Source organism: Rhincodon typus, chromosome 29 (assembly GCF_021869965.1).
Source record: "Rhincodon typus isolate 14 chromosome 29, sRhiTyp1.1, whole genome shotgun sequence".
Classification (NCBI taxonomy): domain Eukaryota; kingdom Metazoa; phylum Chordata; class Chondrichthyes; order Orectolobiformes; family Rhincodontidae; genus Rhincodon; species Rhincodon typus.
In genome coordinates this window covers 23012383-23031047 of record NC_063360.1, presented here as the reverse complement: position 1 = coordinate 23031047, position 18665 = coordinate 23012383, and the positions used below count along the sequence as shown (strand labels likewise).

The following is an 18665-nucleotide window of genomic DNA, read 5'->3' as shown; positions in this document are numbered from 1 at the left end:
GTGGTACTAAAATGCATATTTCAATGTGACCTCCTCTACATCGGTGAGACCAAGCGTAGACTCGGAGGACATTTCGTAGAGCACCTGTGCTCTGTACACGACAAACAACACCTTCCGGTTGCCAACCACTTTAATTCCCCCTCCCACTCCCTTGGTGACATGTTCACCCTGGGCCTTCTCCAATGACACAATGACACCACCCGCAAACTAGAGGAGCAGCATCTCATATTCTACCTCAGGAGTCTACAGCCCGCTGGCCTAAACATGAATTTCACCAGTTTTAAAATCTCCCCACCCACCGGCCTCATCCCATGTCCAACCCTTTCTCTCATCCCCGCCTCCTTGTCCTGACACAACCTTCTGTCCCATCTATCCACCCCACATATCCCACTGACCAATCCCCACCACTCTCTACCTGCACTCACCTAGCACCATCCCACCTCCTTCACCAGCCCCACCCTTCCTCTCTCTATTTATTTCTGAGCTCCCTTCCCCGTCCCCATTTCTGAAGAAGGGTCCTGACCAGAAACGTCAACTTTCCTGCTCCTCTGATGCTGGCTGGCCTGCTGTGTTCCTCCAGCTCTACACTGTATTGTCTCAACCTGTTAACTGATGTGTTTCACTAGCTTCATTTACTACATTTGGATGAATTGAATTTAAATTCCACCAGCTGCTTGGGTTTTGAACCCCTGTCTCCAGAACCATTTCCAAGGGAGGGAGGCTTAAAACAGGACACTATAGGCCGTTAGAATCAATCATTAAAGAGATTAAAACTGGGTGCTTAGATAAACTCAAGGTACCTGAGGAGAATAAGTATGATTTTGTGAAAGGTATGTTGTGTTTAACCGATTTATTCAATTTCTTTGAAGGAGTAACGTGCTGTGGATAAATAGTAGCCAGTTGTCATCGTCAGCAATCCCTCATTAACGAGTATGATTGTCCACCTAGGAAATTCCATGTCACTGGTCATAGGTTCTGTGGGTCATTGCATGGCTGATGAGTTTGATCCTAGAGCCACTTCTCCAACCATGCTTTTGGCAGGTGTTTCCAGAAGGTGGATTTAATTCAGGTAGATGCCTTGTGCAGGATGACTTTGAACATGAGAATGTTGTTGCACATCAACAGACACTCTGCCTTTGATAGAAGGTACATCAAGTTCCATTGGCAAGGAAACCATGACAAATGGGGATCTCCCTACTACTGCAGCCTTCACCAGCCATCGCAGCTATTGATATCATACACAATTATCTTCCATCCGGATCACAGTTGAGGACTTGTTTTGGGTTGCACTTAGTCTAGTTCCTTCCCTCTGACCTTACTGTCACGGGTGACCCTGTCAGGAGCTGAGAACTCCTGAGAGCATTGGCAGGATCAATGGAATGCTCAAGCCTCTCCACCACAGCAAGATAGCAATCCACAGAAAGACATACTGTGTTTGAAAGGCCAGAAACATTTGATATTGCCACCTCTGAAGTTATTGAAGAAATTATAACCTCACATTGTAAGAGGTAGCATAAATGGAACATTTTCTGGCTGGCAGAAAATAAAGTGGGTCAAAATGGATATTGCCAAAATGTGTAAATGGATCCATGTCTAATTGGCAGATTGTGATAAATGGAGTATCACAGAGGTCTGTGCTGGGTCCTAAATATTTTACAATTTATATCGATGACTTAGATGAGGGAAGTGATGGCATGGTAGCTAGATTCACAGGTGTAATCAAGGTAAGTAGGAAAGTATAAAACCAAAGTACTGTGGAGATCTGCACTTCATCTCACCAATGTAGAGAAGGGTACCAATACAGTAGACCAGATTAGAAGAAGTATAAGTAAATTCCTGCTTCAACTGGAAGGTGTGTTTATGGCCTTGGACGATGAACTCAGAGGAGGAAAAAAGGCAATTGTTACACCTTCTCCAATTGGTAAAACTAAACGCAGATTAGGGAACATCTTGCTTGAAAGCCTCTTCTTTGTCCATAAGAATGACGCTGACCTTCTAGTCACTTGCCACTTCAAAATCTATCCTGTTCTCATGCTAACCTAGGCTTGCAGCAGTGTTCTAGTGAAGCCCAGTGCAAGCCCAAAGAAACAGCATCTCATTTTCCACTCAGGCACTTTACAGCTTTCAGGACTCAACGTTGTGTCCAACAGCACCAGTCCATGAATATCGTCCTTCCTTTAAATTACAACCCTTTCCTCCTCTCATTATCTTGTTTGCATGGATTTGTTCTCAGCAGAGCAGACCTGTTTTATGCTATTAACATCTATTCTGTATCCATATCACTCCTCTACTACCATTATCCTTTGCCTTTTGCTCTGGGCACCCTCAAAAGCATTTCCACGTATTTCACTACACACCATGTCAACAGCATTAGAAAACATCATTTTCCAACACCCTTCAGTTCCAATGAAGTCATATTGGGTTTAGGAACACAGGAACAGGAGTAATCCATTCAGCCCTTCAAGTCTGTTCCATCAATGAGATCATGGCTGATCTGAGGCCTGACTCCACATATCTGCCTTTGGCCTATATCCCTTAACATCTTTGCTTAACAAAAATTTGTCTCAGATTTATAATTAACTGAAATGGTTTGAAAAATTAACTTTGTTTCTTTCTGTCCATAGATGCTGCCAGACCTGTTGAGTTTTCACTGCATTCTCTGATTATACGTAGGAAAGTATGTTGTGAAGAAGATAATGATGGGCTGAGCAAGTGGACAGAATTCTGGCATATACTTTGGGAAATATGATATTGTTTAATTTGATATGAAGGATGTAAAAGCAGATAATTCTGAAATGGAAAACAGCAATGGAATTCTGATGTGCAGAAAGATCTAGGTATTCTAGTGCATGGGTCACAAAAGGTTAGTAAATAGATACAGCATCTAATCAAGAAGCCAAATGGGATGTAATCCTATGTAACTGGACATAAAAATGTCACATTTCAATTACACAGGAAATTAAAATTGCACCTTGGATACTGTTTTGGATCTCTTATTTAAGCAAAGATTTGGATGGGAACATTGGAGGTATGGTTAGTAAATTTGCAGAATGCACCAAAATTGAAGGTATAGTGGACAGTGAAGAAGGTCACCTGAGTACAACGGGGCCATGATCAGTGGGCCAATAGGCCAAGGAGTGGCAGATGGAGTTTATTTTAGATAAATGTGAGGTGCTGCATTTTGGGAAGGCAAATCAGTACAGAACTTATACATCTAATGGTAAGTTCCTAGGGAGTGTTGCTGAACAAAGAGACCTTGGTGTGCAGGTTCATAGTTCCTTGAAAGTGGAGTCACAGGTAGAAAGAATAGTGAAGAATGCACTTGGTACGCTTGCCTTTATTGGTCAGTGCATTGAGTATAGGAGTTGGGAGGTCATGTTACAGCTGCATAGGTTCAACAGTTCCATTGGTTCAGCCACTTTTGCCGTATTTTGTGCATGTCTGGTCTCCCTGCTATAGGAAGGATGTTGTGAATCTAGAAAGGGTTCAGAAAAGATTTATGAGGATGTTGCCAGGGTTGGAGGGTTTGAGCTATACGGAGAAGCTGAATAGGCTGGGGCTATTTTTCCTGTAGCATCGGAGGCTGATGGGTGACCTTATAGAGGTTTATAAAATCGTGATGGGAATGTCTAGGGTAAATAGGCAAGATTTTTCCCCAGGGTAGGGGAATCCAAAACTAGAGGGTATCAGTTTAAGGGGAGAGGGGAAAAGGTATAAAAGGGATGTAAGGGCCAACATTTTCACACAGAGGATGGTGCCTGTATGGAACGAGCTGCCAAAGGAAGTGGAGGACTCTTGTATAATTACACCATTTAAAAGGCATCTGGACGGGTATATGAATAGGAAGGCTTTAGAGGGATATGGGCCAAATGCAGGCAAATGGGACTAGGTTTATGCAAGATATCTGGTCAGCATGGACGAGTTGGACCAAAGGGCCTATTTCCAAGCTGTAAATCCCTATGACTCTATGTAGATGCATTGGAAGCATATCAGAGGTCTTCTAGATTGATAACTGGAATGAGTGCCTTGTCTAACAAGGCCAGGTTGGACAGTCCAGGCTTGTTTTTAAATGGACAACTTGACTGAAACAGAAAAAAGGCACAGAAGTAGGCTATTAAGCCCTCTGAAACCTCGTCTGCGATTCAATATGATCACAGCTAATCATCCAACTCACTACCCTGTTCCTGCTTTCTCCTCTACCTGGAGACATAGAAATAGATTTGTAGTGTATAAACCCATTGTAACACATAGGATCCTCTTGTGGATCAGTCGAGATCAAGGGGTGAAATGATCTTTTTTCCTCCGAAGGTTGTGCAATTTTGTAACTCTGCCTCAGAAGACAATGGAACTAGTAAAATTTAAATATGATTAAGGCGGAGTTAGATTTTTGTTAGGCAAGGGAATCAACAGTATTTGGGGACAGATGGGAAAGTGAAATTCAACATTCAGTGAGATTGTGGCTAATCTGTTTGAAAACAAATGGGCCAAATGGCCTGCATCTGCTCCTTTTTTGTACTAGTCAGTGAATACAAGTCCAATGGCATTATCACCATAGTCTCTCCTACATTTTATGTACAAGCCAATTACCATGTTTTCCTACATTACTGATGCATTTCAAACTGGATATAGATTTAGCATGGGAAATTAAGTTTGTCCTTTTACTGCAGAAGATTGCTTTTTTAAAAACAAAAATTCATAGAGTCCTGTGACCCTTCAGAACTCTTCTACTGAGGAAGAGTCACTGGACTCAAATTGTTCACTATTTTCTCTCCAAAAGATGCCATCAAACCTGCTTAGATTTTCCAGCATTTTCATTTTTTGTTTGCCGCAGATATCCAACATCTTATAGTTTTGCTTTATTTTGGAGTTTTTTTTTTGTTCAGCTCTGGCTTATAAATAAAAAGGAAATGTTTTTGAAATCCAAGACATTTCTGCAAAGAACGATCCAAATCCATTTTGGTTGCAAATTTTATTTTAGGGGGCACAACAATATTTAGATTGCAGATGCGCAAGATGTATTGGACAATAAGATGAATTACACAGGATTGATTTGTTAAAATCTTTATTTGTAACAAAGTAGATTTGTGAAACAACTTTTTCTGAGCTTGTACTCAACTATCATACCATTCGGATGTATCAAACAACATGTTTGCCACTGATTTTTTTTAAAATGGTGTCATACTACTTGTAACATGCACACATTGACATTTCTTGAGGATTTGAAGCAGTTTTAAATTCAGCAATTCATACAAATCAATGAATAAGATTCAAACTGTGTTATATATAAAAATAACAGATAGGAGTGGAGTAAAAGCATTCAGTCTCTGGGGTCGATACTATGCATGTAGCATTCCAGCTTCAGTCAGAACCCCTGATGGTAAAACTGCTAGGTTAACTCCCTCCTACCAATTCATTATTCTATACCTCTCACCACTATAGTCAAAGAATCACAGATGGCCTTTACCAGGAGCCATTCTTATACACTTTATGCCATTAACACAATCCATGTACAAATATTCAAAACGATGCTTGCTCAGTTACACTCGGGGCTGAATTTCCAGTGCCAAGTGAGGAGAACCATAACGAACTTTCAATTTCTTACTCAAAACATCCTAACATTCACTGACCAACTGGCTTGCTTCCTTACCTGCCTCCTGGATGAGGCGATTAGATTACTATACATCCCAAGAACTTTGTGGCACCTGTAGTCCAAACGAAGTCATAGACACACAAAATAGAATTAAAAACAAAATACACTGTGGTTTTAAGTTTTCTACATTGTATACCAGGACTGCACTGTAGTACCACTTACGGTCAACTAATGGTGCTGCTAAAAAGTGATTTCTATAAATTTATGGTTCTACAATGGTTTGTAAAGTGCATATTAATATAGAGTAACTACATTTTATGATCATGAAATTCAGTTTTAAAAAAGCTAAATGGCCATAAAAGCTAATGGAGCTACTGCATGTACTGACTCAAGTTTTCTCCTTTTAAACTCAAAAATACCACACTGAAAAACAGAAAATACATAAAATTTCCGGAATAAATTGAAATCACGGTATCACCTAAAGTTTCCAAGAGCAGGAAATCACCAGTCAAGCCAAGTACAGATAGCCCCACTGTAGTGCTTTTTCTTAAACTGGGCTATTGAAAGCGTCAAGGAGGTTGTTGCAACTATATCCTGTAGACTTTACCAAATTATGCTAGAGTTTTGACTTCAAAATTTAGAGGAACACATTTTGGGATCAATGCTATAGGGCTTCACACGTCGGATGCAGCCGAATTATATTGTCACTTTATCCATTTTGGGAATATTTGGATACTCAAATGTGTTTCAGTTTACAACAAAAGCTTATCTGCATGACTTTTAATTTACTTTTTACATTTTCAAATACAAAGCCTTAAAATGTCTGTATACTGTATTGGTGAATTTCCACACTGATGCAATCACACACAATACCACACTGTACACTTCCACTTGTCTTCCTGAATTGTAGGCATCTTTACAAAGTGGGCTCTCGAAGCTTATGAAGTCAGAATACGTTTAGGATAAACTTATGATCATTTTATACATTCATCGTACAGCATCTAAGATTCTTAAGCACTACATTTTAATTTACATGATATATTTGCTTGTGAATGCTAATAGGCAGTTTTCTAAAATAAAATTACTGATACATTCATAGTCTAAAATAAGCAAACATCATCTTGTTAAGTAATGCCACGGTTTGTGTACTGGTTGATGAAAGGGCCACAACAAAGTTGCTGTTCAGCAAGCCTTTAAGTTTCAGTGCATCACCATGGTGGCTAACTGCAGATGTGTGATGTTCTTATTCCAGTTTTCCAATTATATAAAGCTCAACTTGGCAGCTGATTCCAGTAGATTAAGTAAGTGTATTAGTTTATCAAACTTTGCACAGAAATGACACTTCAGAAATCAGCAGAAACTAAGGAGGTGCCTCCTATCTGCAAATCTGGCACAACTTTGTTTCCACTAGCAGGCGATCAGCCTACCTACTTGCAAAAGTTGCCTTCTTCAGATCTTCAGCTCTCCTATTACAACCTTTGAAAGCCTAATCACTTCAAATAAACATTCCTGAACAAAATCTAACTTCCATATGGCTGAAATTGTTACATAAAATACATTCTACAGAAAAACTGTCATGAGAGATACACAATTGACTATTTTGAATTCAGCTGAATTGTGTTAGTTTTAGATTTGTCTCCCATCTTTAAAATCATCTCAAGTGATCTAAGGATTAGAAGACAGTTTAACAATGGTAGGTAGGGGAACAAAAAGAATGGCTTCATTCGTATCTTACTACTTACATTCTTACCTTTCTCTAATTTAGCTATTTTTATTTTTGTACATATTTAAGTACTTATTAATTTAGTACTGCAATGTAAATTGCTTCACAAACCACAAAGGTATGAACATTTTCTTAGGTTTCATTTTAAAATGGTTTTGAACCTAAAAACTTGCAGTCACAGCAATGAAGTGTACTTTTCTGGCAGACAACTATGTATCACAACATACTACAGTTCAATACTAAATCATAAACTTAACTTCAGTTTAAAAGGAAATCAAATCCAAGCCCCCACCACGCACCCCCCACAAAAAAAAAATCAAAAACACTGATTGTTTAAGCACAAGGAACATACCAAAAATATGTACACTTTTTAAAGAAGCAAACTGGTATCTTAGCTATTTCACAGTACTGGCAATGAATCTGCATTTTGCAAGTCCCTGAATTCTACTCCAAGGTATTTTTGGAATTGTTATGATAAAATGGTTGACAGCATTGCAAATCAGAAGAATTTTAGTGGCCAACAGATTGTTTTTTTTTGGCGGGGGGGGTGAAAATGAATAAAAGATCTTAAATGAAGGCAATCCATTTCCTCATTGTCACAAACCAGATTTAATCCCAATGGAAAGAAAAACTATACATGGGCTTAGGCACCAAAATAGTCTTCCTGATATCTGTTAGATAAAAGAAAATAATGCCAAATCTTATTTTACAAAGCAAGGATTAAATTTCAAATGGCCAGAACTACCAGTTTTACATCAATATAGTTGGCCAATTAGCACCATTGTCTGTTCAGCCTTGCACATACAAATATTAACAATATAAATGCTTTACAATGCCTTTAGTTATGAACGTTTTCTGCACCTAGTTTCATTATCAAATGGTGCCTGCAGAGCAACATGTACATTAGAATTGCACCCTTGAATAGAGCACCAAGACAACTGAAGAACAAAACAATGCAAATTGTTCGGAATATAACAATTTGCAATTATTTATGCATTAGCTCAATCACACTAGCACTAAGAGTGGCTAACCTTTTAGAAAGCATTAAAATATTTGCTGCACTATTGTTCACAGTTGATAAGACAAAATTAAAAATAAACATACACTATCTTCTCCGCAAGAATCATTGATAGATATTTGTTTAATTGCCAAAATGGAGCCAGGTCAGATGTTCAATTCCACAGCTGGTTTAAAAGCTATAAGGGGAAACAGCTGGGTTATAGGATTAGAGAAAATGGGTGCAAATGTGGAACCAGCACTGTATAGATACATGAGCCAATGAGCTGCTTTCAGTGTTGAAAAGGTATATACAGTTCTGTTCAATGGTGTTTGATTATAAATGAATTCTGAAGTGAATGTTGCCCTAGTGGTAATTTGAAACCAATGCAGTATCCAAATTCAACCTTTCATGGAAAATTTGCACAATAAAGCAGTTCATAATAATCAGTTACATTCTCCTATAGTAACAGACTTTCACAATTATCCTGAGCTTAACAGGTTGGAGGAGGGGGGGTTGCAGGGAAGAGAGAGAAAATGTGAGTTGGGCAGAGGGAGAAAAATGAAGATAATCAAATAAATGTCCACAAGATATTCTGTGCATAACACATTTTCCAGGAAATGCTTGAAGTTAGCATAAGCAGCTCTTAGGTGCATCAGTTGTGTGGGGAATGGGTTCTTCATTTCAACTGTTTACATTCTTTAGGTTGGTACAATAATCTGTCCTAGAGATGTAAAACAGCACTCTACATTCTTCTGACATTGTTTAATCTGCTTTTGTACTCCTTTCTAATCAGAGGACATCATCTGCTTCAAACTGTCTTGTCAATTATGTCATGTTCACAGATTTGCCAGTGTTCTGATTCTGATCCCACTTGATCATGAAAGCTAAGGAGATTGCAGGTTTGACAACTCAATAGCATCTTCACTGAAATTCAAAGTGCATGACTCTGCAGTTGGCAGTATAAAGGGTAGAAATAGAATGCGGAGTAAGTGGCAACCTATATTTATTTTGAACTATAGTTATTAAGTGACAGGTTGTTAAACTGAATACAAAATCACCTTTAACTTGGAAAAACATGCAAATTTTGCCATAATCTTACTAAACATATGTACGTTTGCTTTAATTATATATCAACATCAGAATATACCATCGATCACAATTTGACAATGCTAGTAATTAGGTAATGTTCCTGGAAATTGGACCCACACATAGCTGACAAACTCATGTCATTATGGTAATAGTCTGAACTAATTTCCTAGTGAAATGTTTGGTACACCATTTACAAATGTTAACAGCATTGAGCTGTAGATGGGTTAGTACATACTGCAGGTTTCTAATTACAATTTAATGCTGATGAACATGCTCATGTTTTTATTTACTAATTCACTTCATTAAACATTACAAGTTAACACGCTCCCTTTTTAAAGTCTTGATATTGTTTCTTGTATCACAGGCTTCTGGTCCAATCCAAAGTTTTTACAGAACATGTTATATATGTTTATTTGAAGCTCTCCTTTCCTCAGTATAATGTCTTTGGCCTTGACCACCATCACAAAAAGGTCCTTCTTCATTGTCATAACACTTTGGTTGTTTAAACTGAAACTTCAAGGCTTAAATACTTAGTTTTGCTACAGCCCTGGTTACATAAGTGCTTTTCACACATCAATAAGCAATATGTTTGCTTAGAATTGGCACCACAATATCAATACTCCCATATTCTGTGACAATACACAGCTGGGGTGGGGGAGAGCAAGGAAAAAAAAAAGCTTGTTTCTTTATACTGCCAGCCAATAACATTTAAAAATAAAGCACAATATTCAAAACCTGTGCCTAGCAGTAGGCACATTACTCTTCATTTCAAATATACAGTAGCATACAACCAGTTTGTATTTGACAGATTAGCCAAGGTCTCTTCTGAGGACTTGCTGAGCTCAACTACGTGTAAAAGATAATCTCCGGAACCTGTCCATCTTCTACTGATGTTCCATTATTATTTCCAGCAGCATAACAGAAAGTGAAGACTGTTTTTGTGCCTGTTGTTGGAGATTCATGGATGACTTTACGAAGTCCTTTTGTTCCATAGTGTGAATCTGGCCCCTGTACGTGTATAAACATGTAAACGAATCAGAGTCAAATAATCTTCAGGGACAAAAATTAATTGTACTAAACTATAATGAATAAAAAGTAATCCATCTACTTAAAAATTTTAGCTGTGAAAATTACTTAATGGAAAGTAATTTTGAAAACTGTAAAAGTGATGTTCTAACAAGCTTGAAGACACAGAAGGCTGCGCTGTCACATAACCATGCAGGTTGAATCAGAGTATAGAGGAACTCTCATCTGTTTAATGCATTCATCATGTGACAATTTTGAGGAATGGATAGAAAGAGAAGACAAATGGAGGCACGTTCCTGTTTAGGAATGGGATAAAAGGAGGGGCTACAAGATTCTCTTACTGCTTATTACTTCAGAGAGTACAACTTCTATTCACATAAAAGGTACAGAACAGCTACCAGATCAAATAATCTAAACAGAGAGAAATATCATCATCAGCAATCACTAGCTGACAAGTATTGTCTACCCAAGAAATTCCGTATTGCTGGTCAAGAGAAATGTATATATATTTTTAAAAAAATACACAGAAATAAAGGTAAAAGCGACAAAAAGGAAGGAAATCTTAAGACACATATGGGAATAATTTAAAGATCTTAAACCTTAGATAATGTTTGGATGAAAATGAAATACTTTGCTTTTGACATACAAGTGATGTTACATCAAAATTAAGTAACAGTAGAAGTTTTTTTATATTCTTAACAATAAACTGTTATGTTCACGGGCCACATTTTGCCTGAATTTCCACTTTGTTATTGCCAGCAGTTATTAGACCAATGACCATCCACAGATATTGACAATGAATTTCAACAACTTGACAGCCAATTTTGAAAGAGATGTACCATTGACTCGTAGCAATAAACACAAGGCAAATGCAAAATTTTAAAACCAAACAAGTTTCATGACATACCTTCAATGTAGCACATGCAGTATAGTTAACATTGGGTAAAATCTCCACTGGTTCCTTGAACATAACCCTGAAAGTGTTGGATGACCCATCACAGCTAAAACCAGTGTCATTCTGTCCCAAAATCGTATTACTATCTGTATGTATAATCTAAGAAGAATCAAACATAATAAACCACAATAAATATAAATGCCATCAACAAAGAAGATCTGTAAGTTTAGAACTCATTTTAAGCAACGCTGCCACTGTATGAACACAGGCTAAACATATACAATTTAAAATCCTTCACAGCCAAATGCGCATTAAATTAAAAGCAGTTCCATAGAATGCTAGTTGTAAATGTGTAACAGATGACAGGTTGCCAATCAAGAAATTTACAAGCATTGGATATCAGAAACTCCAAAAACTGAGTTATTCTGAAGACGAAAATACAGAAGGAGCAAAATCATTCCAAAGCATCCAAACAATGTATGCATGAAAATGCAGACAGCTGTACTTTATACAGATAGTAACATTTCACTAATCTCAGTAAAGAGAAGATATATTCGCTACAGAACACTACAGTTTCTAGCCAAGCTTATTCTTGGCATACCCCAGGCCTATGAACAGTACTATGAAGAGCAAGTGGTATGCCATCATAGGAAGTTGATTGAGACGAGCTTATAAACAAACAATCACAAAACCATCCTGAACTGGACATAATCTCCAACTAATCCACCTGAGCATCACCATCAGAAGGACTGCTAAGTTTAAGAAGAGAGCCTACCACCACCTACTCAAGGCACCCAAAGGATAGGTGATAACAGTAGCTTTGCCAGGTCCACATTTCATGACAATTTATATTTTTAAAAACATGGTGCTTGTGTATAACTTTTGAAGTTTAAGACCTTTAAGATAGTCTGATGAGCTAGTAGAATTCTTTTATTCTTACATTTCATTAATTTTAGAAATCTAGAAAATAATTTGAAGTTTAATTGAAGAGCAAGAGTTTTCTCAAAGTTTAAAATTTTCATAATGCAAATTAGTTGTCCCTACCCGGTTAATTCCATTTACTGCTACACTCACACTCTCACTTCTAATATATTTTACCACATTTCTTTCATATATTTCTAAACTCATCTAGTAATAGACTATGTAATTGCTGATTCTTCATAATTTATGTTTGCACGAAGTGACTTGTGTTAGCATTAGGAATAATTATGGTATCATTTCACAATGTCATCTGTGGCACATTCAACTCAGAATCAGACAGCTGTGGACTCAAGTCCAACTCCAAAACACTTAAGTCCAAACTAACACCTTAGTGCAATACTGGGAGACTGTTACATGGCTATCCTTTGGATCAGCTGTTAAACAGAAGCCACATCTGCCCTTTAAAATGAGCAAATGATTCCAATAACTTATGCTGAACAGTAACAGGAGTTCTTTATAGCATCCTGGCCAATATTTAGCCCTCAACAAGCATCACGAACAGATTGCACATTCAAATGTTATATTCATGTCCAAGCCCCCTCTATGAACTAGCAAACAGTCAATATTTCATATATCATACCAATAACTACACTTCAGAAAAGTGCATAATTGGCTGTAAAACATTATAGGACAGGCCTAGTTCTATTATTGAACAATGCTATATAAATCCAAAGTATTTCTTTTACCTGTATATTTACTTGATAGTCTGTGGGTCCATGTATTGATCCATACAAGCCAAACCCAACCACAAATATCCTCCTATTCACAGTAAACCTGTAGGATTAAAAATATACAAGATCATATTAGAACAGTTTAAATACAATCATCTCCCAATCAGAGCAAAACTGACCAGTCAATTCCCAAATGTCAGATCTATATTGCTCACTGGAAATATACTTCAACTGTTAATAGTATACTATGTTCCTCATATGAATTGCTAAATCATACTTTGATGCTAAAGTGTCCTAACTGAAGCACTCAATCCATTCTGACTATCTGGACGACTGTCCCTTTGGCCTAATGCTGCTTTTCCAAACTATACTTCAGCTTAAGCTACTCTGCAGCTGCAGAGTTTCTTTTCAATTGGTGAAAATTTATTAGACTTTTTTTTTTAAAAAACATAGTTGTCAAATTAGTGGATTGGGGACCTAAAACCACCAACGAAATAGCAGATTTTTCCACACTTCGGAAGTATGAAAAGGTTTCTCATTTATCAATTAGTATTAAACAAAATTTTGTTTTGGCTTGGTTAAGCAAGTAAAAAACAAGAACTGGGCTCAAGATAGTCCTTAAATTTCGAGTTCTTTGTTAAATTGTTTACACACATTCTGCGAGGTTCCTCCAACTAAGTCAACTGAGTGGTCTAAGACAACAAAAACTTCATATACCCTAGTTTTAATGGGGCAGTGACTTGCAAATAGAATTTCAAGAATAAGAACACAACTGCATTAGAATCATTCAGCATAGAAGGTGACCAATTCTGCCCCTCATGTCTTTAAAACAGTTAATAAGTTAATCTTTGTCCCCTAAACCCGCAAATTTTCCCTTTTCAAGTATATAAGGCATTTGAAAGTTCTTAAATCAGTTCCTGGCTAATGCCTAAGTAGCACATTCCCAATTGCAACACATTGGTATATATCCCCTAGAAAGTGATCTTAATTACTGATTAAGTAGGAACACTGAAGTTCCAAGCTTAGGTAAAGATGTCTAAAAAAATGACTTTATATTATTAAGATTTGGCTTCTTAAATGTTTCTGAAAAGACTGTCTTTTTGTACAAGTTCTCTCACATTTTGTTCCCTTCTTTGTTGTTCATACTGTGCTGATGGATATCCAATTATTGCACTTGCAGTCCTTCATTAAAGTCCAGACACCATTAGCAGTTTATTAAAACTTGCTGTGGTTTGGGGAGTGATGAAACAAAAAGGTGGAACTTACAGTCAACCTTCTACTGAGGGATCATAGGGTAAACATCTGAAACAGGAATCCTGGATGATTAACAGATCTACAGCAGACAAAAAGGACTCTTGTGCACTAAACTACCTCAGTTTAGGTGGCCAATTCTCACAAATGAAGGACGATCAAACACATGGGGCATCCAGAATTTATGATTCTCAATATCAAATCACTAATTCCAGTCACCACTGAATCGTTAGAAGGATACACCTGTATAGAAACACCTTACCTTATTCGATCGCTTGTACCACTGTAGCCCCAACGGCTTTCCACTTGTTGGAAACGATTGATGCTACACTCTTTGCCTCTAAGACAACAGCGGGGTCTGTCTATAAACTCTACTCTAGGCTTCGGATTTACTGTGAAATGTAGAAAAAGACTAACCACCTCTCGGTCTGTTAAAATTCCTGACTGTGCAGGTCCTGTGGGAGGGAAAACATTTTATTACTTGATTTTATTCAGATTTTAGAAATTAGTTATCACTAGAACTAAAATTTTCCATTTGGCACTGACTCAGACAAATCAAGAAACTAAGCCATGGTGGTGGTAGGGAACGGACAATTGGTTTTGGCATCTTTATGCTTCGGGGAGGAACCACAACAAAAAAGAATTGTTCGATATTCAGTGGGCCCCTATGAAAAATGCAAGTGGAAACCACGTGATGACTGGACCTCATGAACAAGGAAGGAGAGTAGGGCTCTCGGCCCTTCTAGGTTGCTCTGCCTTTCGATGAAGTAATGACTGAATTAATTTTAGTCTCAAATCATTTCAGGTGATGACATCAGAAGTTGAGCCAGGACCTTATCAGTTGATGTTCAATGTTGGAGGTGGTGCGAGACCCATGCAGCATGGATGGTCTTGAGCTCAGAAGAGGCAGACACTTAAGTGACTGCACCGGTGGCGACAGAAAAGCAGCACGTTGCCAGGACCCCGGGGACTATGTTGGACAGCAGCAACTGGAGGAGCACAGAGGGTGAAGTCTACACACAGGGAGCGATGAACTTTTGAAGCCGTTTCAGTTTTACTAATACCAAATTTATTCAGTATTTTGATATTTATACAATTTATTCAGTGATCCAAGATGGCACCAGAATGTTGTGATATTATTCATTTTTCACTGTTCCTCTGTACAAGTGACAATATTAAATAAATCTAAATCTTTACACTCCTGCAAATTTCTGATAGAGGATGAAAGACTAGGATCAGGCCACACTGCAGTATTCTTCACAGTCAAATAGCTCGTTCGTACTTTCAGGCTATATTCATAGAAGGAAAGGATATTTTAGCGCAATATCAAAGGATATGCCTTTTGCAGATGTGCACACTCATGGATCAGCATCTTTGATCAGTGTCACAGAAGGAAGAGAGAAAATTGAGGCAGGGAGGAAGTAGGACAAGAACTGAGATAGGCAACTTTAGGAATACGCTTGTCACAAATTTTGGGTAACAACAACTGTAGGCAGCCTTTCATTACACCAAAAGGGGCCATGTGGCCCCATGAACTTTTTCCACCACTTCCATCCATTTGTGGCTTCATCTCTTTGCCTATCCCCTATATCCTTACAGTCCTAGAATCTAACTCAGTCTTAAAAATGTTCAATGACTCTGCCACCACTGCTTTTTGGGGAAAGAGAACTTCACATACCAAAAACTTTCAGAGAAAAATTATTTTCCCACATCACCACCTTAAATTAGCAACCACTTAATTTTAAACTATGTCCTAGCCATACTCTCTCCTATTAAAAAAAAACCTCTCAGAATATGCCCTGTCAAGTCACAAGTAGCATTATGTTTCAATAAGATTATCTCATTATTCTAAGGCTCTTATTCATAAGATGTTATGGAAAATCCCTGGGGCAAATTCTGTAATTTATGGCAGCTCCAGCTGGGATGCACCAACTTGTCAAGCTTCTGGGTGAGAAGGGATGAACGGGCTCCACTACTTAATTCACTTGATCCCTTGGTTGGCTGCAACATGGATAATTTAGAAGGATCTCCTCCTTTACGGATAACTGTTTCCCCATACTAAATGAATTTATATTTTAAAAGAAGTCCATTTAACTAGCCTTTCTTGAGTTTATTAGTTATTAAACAGGATAAGAAATAACACACCACATATACACACAGATCAGAAATGAGAAGAGCATCCAAAATAAAAGTTAAGATATATAGATCAATCTCTGGGGTTGCTTTAGAAGAGGAGACAGTGGAATATTGATACTTGAGCAATATATATAGACATTCTTTGCCTTTCAGGTTAGCTGAAATTCCTTTCTCCTATTTCCTTTTGAATTGGCTTGCTTACTGGTTTGTAGTACTCAGAGTGATTGTCCTTTACCTGCAATATGTGGGTGATGAGTGAATGGTTTTTGACTGATTTTCACAGCGTACTAGTGCTTGGGCCCACCAGCACACACACAATAGTCGTGAAAATAATTTTTAAACTGCTGTCCTTTTGCATTCTAAATGCAAGCCTGTCTCTTGTCCAGACTGTTTTTCTCCCATCACGGCCTGATTAATTTCAGTTTGGCACGCATTTCACTTTAAAGTTTGGGTAACACCTTTAGGTGCAACATTCCAGGGTTCCTCTACAGGTGGCCACTGAATTTATATTTTGTCACCTTTTGGTGGTATCTGGTCTTTATTTTTTAAAAAATGCTACAATTTTAAGTTCAATTGATCAGAGCTTACTATCCATGGACATTATAACAACCCTTTAAATGGCAAGAGACGTCAGTGCTTCCAATACAATTATATTTTTAATAAGGAGTCCAAAATTGTATGTTGGTATCATTAAGACTGTACACTGCACTAGATCTTCATTATTTTTATATTCCATTTCTTGTGGAAGATTAGTACTGTCCATACCTCTAGGCCAGGAGACCTGGGTTCATAGGCATGCAAATAATATCTGAATAGGCTGACTATAAAAAAAACTATTCCATTCTCCTTGCAATAAGCAACAATATTCTATTTGCTTTCCTAATCCCTTCATCCAAGCCAGTGACAGAGATCATAAATAGTTAGGACCCCAACATTGATTCAATGCCACTCTACTAATAACCACTTACTTATCTGAAAAAGTGAATCATTATCTTTACTTTCTGATTCCTGTTAGCTAAATCCTCTATGCTAAAATGTTACCCCTACACCATAGCCTTTTACTAACTTTTTTGTGTAGTAACCTTTGGTGTCACATCTTATCAAATGCCTTTTGGAAACCCAAGTATACCACATCTACAGGTTTCCCATTATCCACATTACTTTTACTTCAAAAGGAGTCAGTGCTTCCTCATGCCCTTCAGTCCCAATTCCATGGCTACTGCGTATCAAACACCATGGGCAGACCTCAATGGCTATATGGAAGTGGAAAAACACTAACCTAATACAGCTCTCACATATACATACTTGATAGTGAAAAATCTCCCATTTGTGAAAGCTATTGAAAGGTTTTAACTCTCAAGTATTCACTAAGGTTTTGGAGTAGATCTGTAGCTCGGGTTGTGGGTGTTGAGGTTGGTTGGCTCGCTGTTCCACAAACGTTTCGTTACCGTGCTTGGTAACGTCCTCAGTGCAGCCTCTGATGAAGCGTCGGTGTGTTTTCCCGCCTGGTTTTTAAACTCTGGGGTCCGTTGCGATGGATTGCCTCACTTTCGGGTTTCCTCCGTAGTGGAACGTATATGGGGTCGAGTTCAATGTGCTTATTAATAGCATGCTTCGTGGAGTGCCATGCTTCCAGGAATTCTCGTGCTTGTCTCTGCCTAGCCTGTCCCAGGATCTTGGTGTTGTCCCAGTCGAAGTTGTGGTTCTCCTTGTCCATATGGATTGAGATGAGTGAGTATTGGTCGTGTCTTTTTGTAGCCAGTTGGTGTTCATGTACTCTTGTTGTTAGTTTCCTTCCTGTTTGTCCGATGTAGTGTTTCTCGTAGTCTCTGCAGGGGATCTTGTAGATGACAGTGGTCCTGTCCATGGCGGGGAGTGGGTCTTTAGTTCAGGTGAGCACTTGTCGTAGGGTTGATGTGGGCTTGTGTGCCACTCTGATGCCCAGCGGTCATAGAAGGTAAGTTCTGACGTGTTCCTGATGTAGGGTAGTGTGATGAGTGTGTCGGGGCGAACACTATTTAAAAGGGCAAAAACACAGAGCAGCAACATGGAACCATGCCAGAGCAGCAACATGGAACCATGCCAAGAGGAGGAGGTATTCCTCTTCCAAGTGTTCAAGGATTCTACACGCCCCGACACACATCACACTACCCTACATCAGGAACATGTAGAACTCACCACAAGATTTCTAGGACCGCTGGGCATCAGAGTGGCACACAAGCCCACATCAACCCTACGACAAGTGCTCACCCGAACTAAAGACCCACTCCCCGCCACGGACAGGACCAATGTCATCTACAAGA

The 18665-nt window shown here is 38.3% G+C and overlaps 1 protein-coding gene across 3 annotated transcripts in view; it reads right to left on the bottom strand.

Moving 5' to 3' along the window:
- Positions 1-5045: 5045 nt before the first annotated feature.
- The window catches only part of LOC109917664 (BTB/POZ domain-containing protein 2-like), a 39490-nt gene continuing 25870 nt past the window's right edge, over positions 5046-18665 (bottom strand). For all 3 annotated transcript variants that reach the window (XM_048614101.1, XM_048614102.1, XM_048614103.1), the window contains 4 exons: positions 14489-14681; positions 12991-13078; positions 11336-11482; positions 5046-10410 (listed from right to left, as the gene is read on the bottom strand). In XM_048614101.1, coding sequence (XP_048470058.1) covers positions 10249-10410; positions 11336-11482; positions 12991-13078; positions 14489-14681 — 590 coding nt within the window. In that variant the 3' untranslated portion in view covers positions 5046-10248. The remainder of the gene's footprint in view (positions 10411-11335; positions 11483-12990; positions 13079-14488; positions 14682-18665) is intronic.